Source organism: Geospiza fortis, unplaced genomic scaffold (genome assembly GCF_000277835.1).
Source record: "Geospiza fortis unplaced genomic scaffold, GeoFor_1.0 scaffold59, whole genome shotgun sequence".
Taxonomy (NCBI): domain Eukaryota; kingdom Metazoa; phylum Chordata; class Aves; order Passeriformes; family Thraupidae; genus Geospiza; species Geospiza fortis.
This window is the reverse complement of record NW_005054381.1, coordinates 2682631-2690943: the sequence shown is the minus strand read 5'-3', so window position 1 is coordinate 2690943 and position 8313 is coordinate 2682631. Positions and strand designations below refer to the sequence as shown.

The 8313-nt window shown below is 65.5% G+C and overlaps 1 protein-coding gene across 1 annotated transcript in view; it reads left to right on the top strand.

Moving 5' to 3' along the window:
* The window catches only part of ELN (elastin), a 26131-nt gene that overhangs the window by 1097 nt on the left and 16721 nt on the right, over positions 1 to 8313 (top strand). The window contains exons 2-8 of the mRNA XM_031060384.1: positions 4917 to 4970; positions 5379 to 5405; positions 5565 to 5597; positions 7073 to 7117; positions 7677 to 7766; positions 8126 to 8185; positions 8289 to 8308. Coding sequence (XP_030916244.1) covers positions 4917 to 4970; positions 5379 to 5405; positions 5565 to 5597; positions 7073 to 7117; positions 7677 to 7766; positions 8126 to 8185; positions 8289 to 8308 — 329 coding nt within the window. The remainder of the gene's footprint in view (positions 1 to 4916; positions 4971 to 5378; positions 5406 to 5564; positions 5598 to 7072; positions 7118 to 7676; positions 7767 to 8125; positions 8186 to 8288; positions 8309 to 8313) is intronic.

Sequence of the window (8313 nt, the reverse complement as noted above, 5' to 3'; positions counted from 1 at the left end):
CTGCACAGTGACCAGCCCCTGTCTCTGCTTCAGGCTGGAGGCTGAGCTCCCACCCAGGCAGGGAGAACAGCTGAGCACAGATTCAGAGCCCCCGCTGAAGCGGCCAAACTGGGCAGAGGGCTTTGAGGAGGCGACAGCACCACCAGGGAGGGGACAGTCACCTCTGGAGAGCCGGGTGGTTGTGCCAAGGAGAGTGTGTGATGGGCAGAGCCACTATCGGCCATGGGGTCGGTGCCAGGGCTGTCGTGCGGGGCTTGTTGGACAGAGAGGATTGAGGACTGGAGGAGGAGAGGGGGCAGGACCCTGTGGGCAGTGCCAGAGCTGGATGGGCACCAGGGCAGCCACAGCCACCTGTCACCAAGGGCACAGCCCTCAGCAGCTCCATCTGCCCCTGCCCTGCAGCTCACAGACCCCAGCCTCGGGGTGGCCCTGGCTGTGCAGGCAGTGGGACCCCAGAGCCTGGAGCTGCCTGGGAAGTCGAGCTGCTGTTGGTGCCTAATCCTGCTCAGGGTGCTGGATGGGATGTGCTCAGTCCTGGGCACTCTCCACCTCTGGCAGTGAGAGATGTGGCTGGCTGGTCCAGGCTGGCTTTGTTCTGACCATTCAAGGCATGGCCAGCTGGGACCATCTCTGGAGGAATTTGGACCCCGGGTGAGACCCTGCAGCAGTTCCTGAGCAGCTCGGGACTGTTGGCCCCACTCCGGGCCCCAGCTCAGTCCCCAGGGGTGTTTGCAGCTTTGGGAAGCAGCTCGCAGAAGAGGTGAGCTGACCCTGGAGATGGTCCCAGTGCTGGTGGGACATGGGAGGCTCACCCGTGGAGGACTGAGCAGTGCCTCTGCAGCCTGGTGCCTCATCCCTGCTCCTGGCAAGCCAGCCCTTGGGGACAGAGCTGGCACAGAGGCTTGGTGGCATGGTGAGGGGGGTCCCAGGGTGCTGGGGATGGTCAGGGCTCTGTCCTCCAGCACTGGCTGCCAGTGCAGCTCCAAATCAGCCTGGCAGGAGAGGGAACCCTGAGACATCCCAGGGTTGAGGGATTCATACCCAGGCTGTCACCTCAGAGAAGTGCCAAGGGCCTGAGCTGGCAGCACTCAGGAAACCCCCAGCAGCAGGTCAGGATCAGCCCCTGGGGATCTGCCCCTGAGAGCAGAGCTGTGCTGGCACTGTGGGGATCTGCACACAGGTCACTTCAGGGGGAAGGTGCTATGATTCCCTAAAGGTGCCAAGTGCAGCCTGTCCCAGCATCTGGAGCAGGGCATCCATCCCTCAGTGCTTCCATCCATCCATCAGTGCTTCCATCCATCCCTCAGCACTTCCTGTGTGGAGCACAGGAGATTCCCCAGCAGTGACCCCCCCAAGGAGGGACAAGAGGGGCCCTGGGGAGGTCCCAGCCCTGCAAGCTCTGGGCCCACAGGGAGTAGCTCGGGTGGGAGCAGAGGGGCAGGCACTGGGTGTGGTGGCACCCAGCCTGGGGCTGTGGGGACCCTCTGAGGACAGCCAGGGTCCCCATGGTGGGGCTGGGATGGCATCTCCCCATCCCAGCCGGAGCCTGGCCTGCAGGGCTGCTCTCTCCCCTCCCCTCGCAGCTGGCAGGGTGCAGCTCGCCCGCCGGCGCTCGCAGATGAAAGCTGGAGCTTCAGGGGGGCTGGAGAGGAGCCAGGCCCCGGCAGCAGCCCCCCCGCTCCCCCGAGCTGCTACCAGCGAGCTCGGCCCGGGATGCAGCACAGCTTCAAAGTCGCTTGGAGACTGAATGTTTCCATAACTTTCTCCCAAGAAAAAGAAAACAGCGGAATGAGGGAAGAGGGGAAATGTCGGTGGTTTTGCACTGAGGCTCCTCCGGGTGCCCATGGGCAGAGAGCGGTGAGGTATGAGGATGTGCTGTGCTGGATTCTCTGTCCTGGCCTCGGTCTCAAAACCTATGGAATAAAGAAATCCTCTGCATTTCTGGCTTGTGAGGGGAGCTGCAAGCATTGGTGCAGATAGGAACGGTGCAGCCGATCCAAACGGGATCGGAAGCAGCTCTGGCAGGGGAACAGCGTGGATATCCACACCTGTGGATGGAGCTGGGGGGGAAACGTCCCACTCTCATAAACAAGGAGACTCCACACCAGATCCTGAGCACCTCCATGGCTCACACCCTGACACAGCTGGGGCTGCACGAGTGGCTGCGAATTCTCTGGCCCCTGGACTGAGAAGTTGTCCCTGGGGTGGGATGCAGGCTCACAGCCAGCCCAGCCCTGGAGACAGGCTGGGAGCCCAGGAAATTCCCCTTCCCAGGGTCCTGGCAGGCTCAGAGCAGAGGCAGCACAGAGCTCCTTCAGCGCTGGGAAGCTGCTGAGTCAGTCTCCCCTTCCCTGTTGTGCCAAGGGAATGAGTGGAGAGGACAAATGGGAGCACACAGACCCCAGACTGGGCTGGGGGCTGCTGGCCCCGAGGCTGGGCAAGGACAGAGATGGCCAGAGAGTGATGGCCAGAGCCCAGTGTGGTCATGGTGTCACCAGTGTGTGGGCTGTCACCAACACCTGTGCTCAGTGGTGCTGCCAGGGGGAGGGACTGGAGATGCTGGGGGGATCTGGAGAGACCCCCCTGCCAGTGCCTGCACCAGGGAACAGCCCCAGGCTGGGCTCTGGGGCAGCAGCTTGTGAAGGAGCATCCCGGGCTGTGCAGGTCCGGCCGTGCCTGGCAGCAGAGCTGCTCAGGAAGAGCTCCTGAGGGAAAGGTTTGTCCCCCCAAAGCCACCACCCAGCCACCCATCCCACTGCCTCCAGGCCATCCCATCTCCTGCCAGGCCTTGCTGACCTCCTGATGTGGGCAGGAGCAGCAGACAGAGCAGCACAGCCTCTGCAACCCTCCCAGATGTGTCCAGGCACGGAGCCCTCTCTCTGGGATGGTGCCTGGGGAGGGAGCTGTACCAGCATCACCACAGTGGGACCCTCCTGGCAGGACCCTCAGTGCCCCAGCAGGGTGGTGATGATGATAAAGGGATGAGTTTGGCAGCTGTGGCTGTAGGCAGGTGACACCTGGACATTTCTCTGGTCCCCACACTGCAGGGATGCTGCGAGAAATCCTTGTCCCAGCTTCCTTGGGAGTCTCCAGCGCTGGCACAGGGTGACAGAGGGGTGGGGAAGGTCCGTCCGGGTCACCCCAGCACCAGGGGCCTTGCCTGGTTTTGGGGGGCTGAGGCTGGGCAGGGTGATGGGGGCTGAGCAGCCCCTCCCGGGTGGGGGCAGTCGCTGGCCGTGCCCGGCTCTGGCTCCCAGCGGCAGCGGGGCTGGGAGGGAGAGCTGGCGCTGAGCGGACGCTTGGAGTTTGTTGGGAAACAAGGCAGGAGCTGGAGTCGTGTTTTTGCAGGCTGGGGGGACGGTGTGGGCGGGGAATGTGCCGGGAAAAGGAGCCGTTCTGCCCCCCTGGCCGGGAAAAGGAGCCGTTCTGTCCCCCTGGCCGGGCCGGGCCGAGCCAGAGGGCTGAGCGCATCCCTGTCCCCTCCTGTCCAGGGACACTGGCGGGACTTCGGGAGGGGATATGGGGGGGAGCAGGCCTGGGGCTCTGTGATGGGTCCTGGCACGGCTCCTCCCCTGCTTGCTGCATCCCCAGGGATGTGCTGTCCCTGATCTCCTGGGCGCTGCCCGACAGCCCTGTCACACACGGGGGTGTCCTGACACCCTGGTGCGTCCAGGAGGGGGGGCTGGGCATCTCTGCAGGTGCCCAGGGTGGAAAGGACCCGTGAGCAGGGCCCAGGGGACACTCTCCTCCCTGCCACGGGTGGGGCACAGTGTGGGGGACGCCCCAGGGTTCGCCCCATCTGCCATGGAGATGTGCAGCACAATGTGCTGTGGTGTCCCAGCCCTGCCAGCTGCCTGTCCCCCCAGGTGCTGGCACTGCCCTGCCCAGCCCCTGGGCACTGCCCAGCCCCTGGTGGTGCTGCCAGGGCTGCCCCCACCTCCCGGGCCGCGCGGGCCCCGGGGCGGGCTGCAGCTCCCCACAGGCACTGTGGCCACAGCAGCCCCCCCACATCCTCCTGGCAGCCCCCCTGCCCTGCTCTGTCCTGCAAACCCCAGCACAGCCCCTGTCCCGCTGCCTGAAGGGGAGCTGCCCTGTGCACTGCAGCCCCCTCGTGTCCCCAACCCTTCCCTGTGCACTGCAGCCCCCTCGTGTCCCCAACCCACCTGCAAGTCCCCAGCCCACCCATGGCCCTGCTGGAGCTGGGGGCCAGCCCGGGGGGCAGCCTGGTGGCATTGGTGGCCTGCAGCAGACCTGTTGCACTGCCAGGGAACAAAACAGCCAAAAAACCCTCTTGTGGCTTCTGAGCATGAGCTGAGATGACCTGGGAAGTGCTGGGACCTGGCTGGTGACCTTAGTGTCACACACACAGGCAAAGGGACACAGGGGGGTCCCATGGGTCTCAGCAGTGTCCCCCCAGCCTGTCACCCCAGTGCCACTGGCCTGAGCTGGCTCTTCCCACTGGCACCTCGGCAGGCAGGACACACCCAAGGATCCCTGGGGCAGCCCCAGAGGATGCTCCAGTGTGGCTGGGCCCATCAGGGGCTGTGGGGATGGACTGGGACAGCCCCAGGTCCCCAGCCGTGCCCAGAGCCATCCCCCAGAGCCACCCCAGGCTGCAGGGGATGGACACAGCCCTGGCTGCGGGATGGGGCAGGAGCTGGGGAGCAGAGCTGGACAGCACCAGCCCCGTGTCCCTCCTTCCCATGCAGGCCAGCTCCTGCTGACACCTGGGTCCCCACGGGGGCACCTCCAAGCCCTGCCACCACTGCCACACTGCCACAAGGCGAGGCAGGGACCTGCCTTCGAGCTCCACATCCCAACTCCTCTGCAGGGAGCAGCAGGGGAACCAGGAGGAGCCCCCTGCCTCCCTGCCTGGGCCTCTGGGGGCATTTCAACAAGGGTCTCTTCCCTTGCAGGGGTTCCTGGTGCTATCCCGGGAGGGGGAGTCCCAGGAGGAGGCTTTTTCCCAGGTAAGGGGGCCCAGGCACCACTGGGAGGGGGCATCTGCAAGGATGGTCAGGGTCCTGGGGGGTCCTTGAATGCCTTTGAGACACCTTGGAAGGCTGGGGACCTGCCAGCCAGGATCAGGCGACATGGGGACACCTTGTCTGGCTGCTCACCATAGACTCAGCACCAGCCCCACGGTGTGGGGACATGAGTGGGTGGCAGTGCCAGGCTTGCCCAGGGCTGGCACCTGCACCCTGCCCAGGAGCTCACAGCCTGTCCCCAGACCTTCAGCCAAAATCCTGGGACGTGGCAGGGGGGATGGCCCACCCCTGACACCCGTGTGACCCCCCCACCTCCCCAGGGACCCTCGGGGGCCCGGCTGGGTGCTGGGGGCTCCCAGGGCACTGCTCAGACTCTGCCCTTGCTCACAGGTGCTGGAGTTGGAGGTTTGGGAGCAGGTGAGTGCTGCCCCCCCTGACAGGCTGTGCGGGGCTGGGCAGAGGGGCAGGATGCCCAGGAGATGGGCAGGGGTCTGCCCTGTCCCCCGTGTGCCCTGCCTGGGCACGCTCAGCGGGAGGATGGCTCTGACCCCTCTCCCTGCCCTCGCTCTCCCCTAGGACTCGGGGCTGCAGGGAAACCTCCCAAACCAGGTAAGAAGCCTTTCCCTGGCTCTCACCACCTCGAGGCCAGAGGCTGGGACATTTCCCACCCACTGCTGCCCTCACACTGCTTCCCCACGGCCAAGGCACACCCAGCCCTGCCCTGCCCTGCCGCACTAATCCTGCCACAGCCTCCAGGAGCCTCCTCCCACACCCTGCTTCAGCACTGCCCTCTGCCCCCAGCCCCCCAGCCCCCCCTCTGGGGGTGCTTGCTGCCTGTAAAGCTGTTCCAGAGCTGTGGGAGGAGATGCAAAGCAGGAGCTAGTGTCCTGGTGGGAAGCTGGCAATGCCTCCACCTGCCTGCCATCGGGGCCAAGCAGCTTTTGCAGAGGCTCCTGCAGCCCACGCTGGGCTTTGTCTGGCTTAGGAATGCTGGGGAGAGGGGACATCACCAGGAGAGAGCTACACACAGGCTACACACTCACCCCAGCAATGCCCAGTGAAGCACAAAGAGCTGACAGCAGCACAAGGAGTGAGAGGGAACGGGGCAAGGCAGCACCTGGCCATGACTGAAACATCAGCTGCCTGGGCCAGAAGGGGAAATTGGGGCAGGTGCTCTCAGAAAGTGGCCCTAAAGTCACAGAATCATGGAATGGATTAGGAGGGACCCTAAAGCTCACCCTGTTCCACCCCTGCCATGGCAGGGACACCTCCCACTGTCCCAGGTGCTCCCAGCCCTGTCCAGCCTGGCCTTGGGCACTGCCAGGGATCCAGGGGCAGCCCCAGCTGCCCTGGGCACCCTGTGCCAGGGCCTGCCCACCTCCAGAGCAGAGCATTTCCTCCTAACATTGAATCTAAATGTCTCCTCTTTTAGTTCAAACCACTCCCCCTTGTCCTGGCACTCCCTGCCCGGTGCCTTGATCCCCATGGAGAGATTGATGCTGCTTCAGGCAGACCCTGGGGTCCCCTCGTGCCCTCCCCGGGGGTCCCCGCTGTGCCCAGGGCAGGGGCACCCCACAGCCTGGCCCCCCAGGTGTGCCCAGCTGCGCCGTGGGAGCTGCAGCCCGAGGCAGGGGCTGACAGCCTCCGTTTGCTCAGATTTCAGCTCGTGGAAAGAAAAACAAGGCCCTTTATTTCGGTGTAATTAAAACCAAACGCGGGGCGGCTGCGAGGCCCAGCCGAGGCCCAGCCGAGCGGTGTCCGCGCCCGGAGCCAGCGGCTCCGGAATTTGCGCCTGGAGGGAGCGAGGGCTGATGAGCCCCAGATGTTGGAAGGCAGCGCTGGCCGGAGACCCAGGGACTCATTCCTCAGCCATAAACATTTTGGTTCTGTCCCCTTGTGGCCTGGCAGGATGGGGGGTGGGTGAGGCAGAGGGACGGGATGGAGGACCCGAGTGCTGGCGAGGGCATTTGTCACCCATCCCTGTGCCCGTCCCTGGGCTGTTCTCCCGTCCCCACGGTGCCACAGGGACTCCTCTGTCCCTCTGGGCCTGGCCACCCCCCACCTCACCCCGCTTCTCTTCCTAGGGGTCGGAGGACTTGGGGGACTCGGCCCCCTTGGCCTGCAGCCAGGTGAGCACTGACTACTGTCCCACCATTGCTCCGGGCCATCCCCGGGGCAATGTCCCCAGAGACCCACCTCGGGGACAGCACATCCTTTGTCCCCATCTCCACAGCTCTCCCGAGCGTGCTGGGCGGGTCCCATCTGGGCTGGGTGCCCTTCCCAGACCTGAGGGACCACAGGCACCCAGCAGGCAGCCCTGAGGGCCCCCAGCATGATGGCATCAACCACAGTGGGGTGACCCTGCAGGAGAGGAGGCACCTGGGGTCCCTGCAGGGCCAGCAGCAGAGGGACAGTGCCTGCAGGGGGTCAGCCAGGGCCTGCAGGGGTGTCAGCACCCACTGCAGGGGTGTCAGGTGTCTGTGCCAGGTGGGATGTGGATGGGAGTGCAAATATGGGGGATGCAGGACAGGGCAGTGCCTGCTAACGCCACCTCGCCCAGCCTAACGCCAGCCCTGGCACTGCCACGCAGCCCCCAGAGCTCACCAGCCCCTGTGCCCACCGCGGGGGCAGGACACCCTCTGGGCAGCTGGTGTTTGGGGGTGCTGATGCTGGCTGTTCTCCCCACAGGTGCTGCGGGTCTGTTCCCTGGAGCCTTCCCCGGGGCGGCGTTCCCGGGAGCCGCCTCGGCCGCGGCGCTCAAGGCTGCAGCCAAAGCTGGTGAGTGCTGGGGGGGTCTGGGCAGGGCGGGCCCGGGGCTCGGGCAGCCCCCAGGGGGTGTCCCCTGGGCATCTGGGCCAGGACAGATTTCCCTGGAGCCGGGGCTGCGGGCAGGAGCTGAGGCTCTCACTGGGCTCCCCAGTGACTCCGAGGGTCCCAGGCATGGGAATCGGCCAAACCTGAGCCCCCGGGAGCACAGACCACACGACTGCCTGGTCCCTGTGCCCAGTATGGGGGACCCAGCCCTGGGACTGCCTCAGGGTGTCCTCCCCTTCACCCTCCAAGGGCCATCCTGAGCTTGTCCCCTCTGGCACCGTTCCAGCCAGCCGCAGGTACACCCCTCTTCCCAATGCCCCCAGGTGCTGGCATTGGAGGCGTGGGTGGAATTGGTGGTCCTGGTGGCCTCGGGGTCTCCACAGGTAGGAAATACCCCTCGCTCCCAGCAGAGCCGTGACTGGGGCAGAGCTGTCCCCGGGGTGGGCAGGAGCTGGGCCGGGGCTCAGGGCTCTCTGCTGCCCGCAGGTGCCGTGGTACCGGGCGCGGTGCA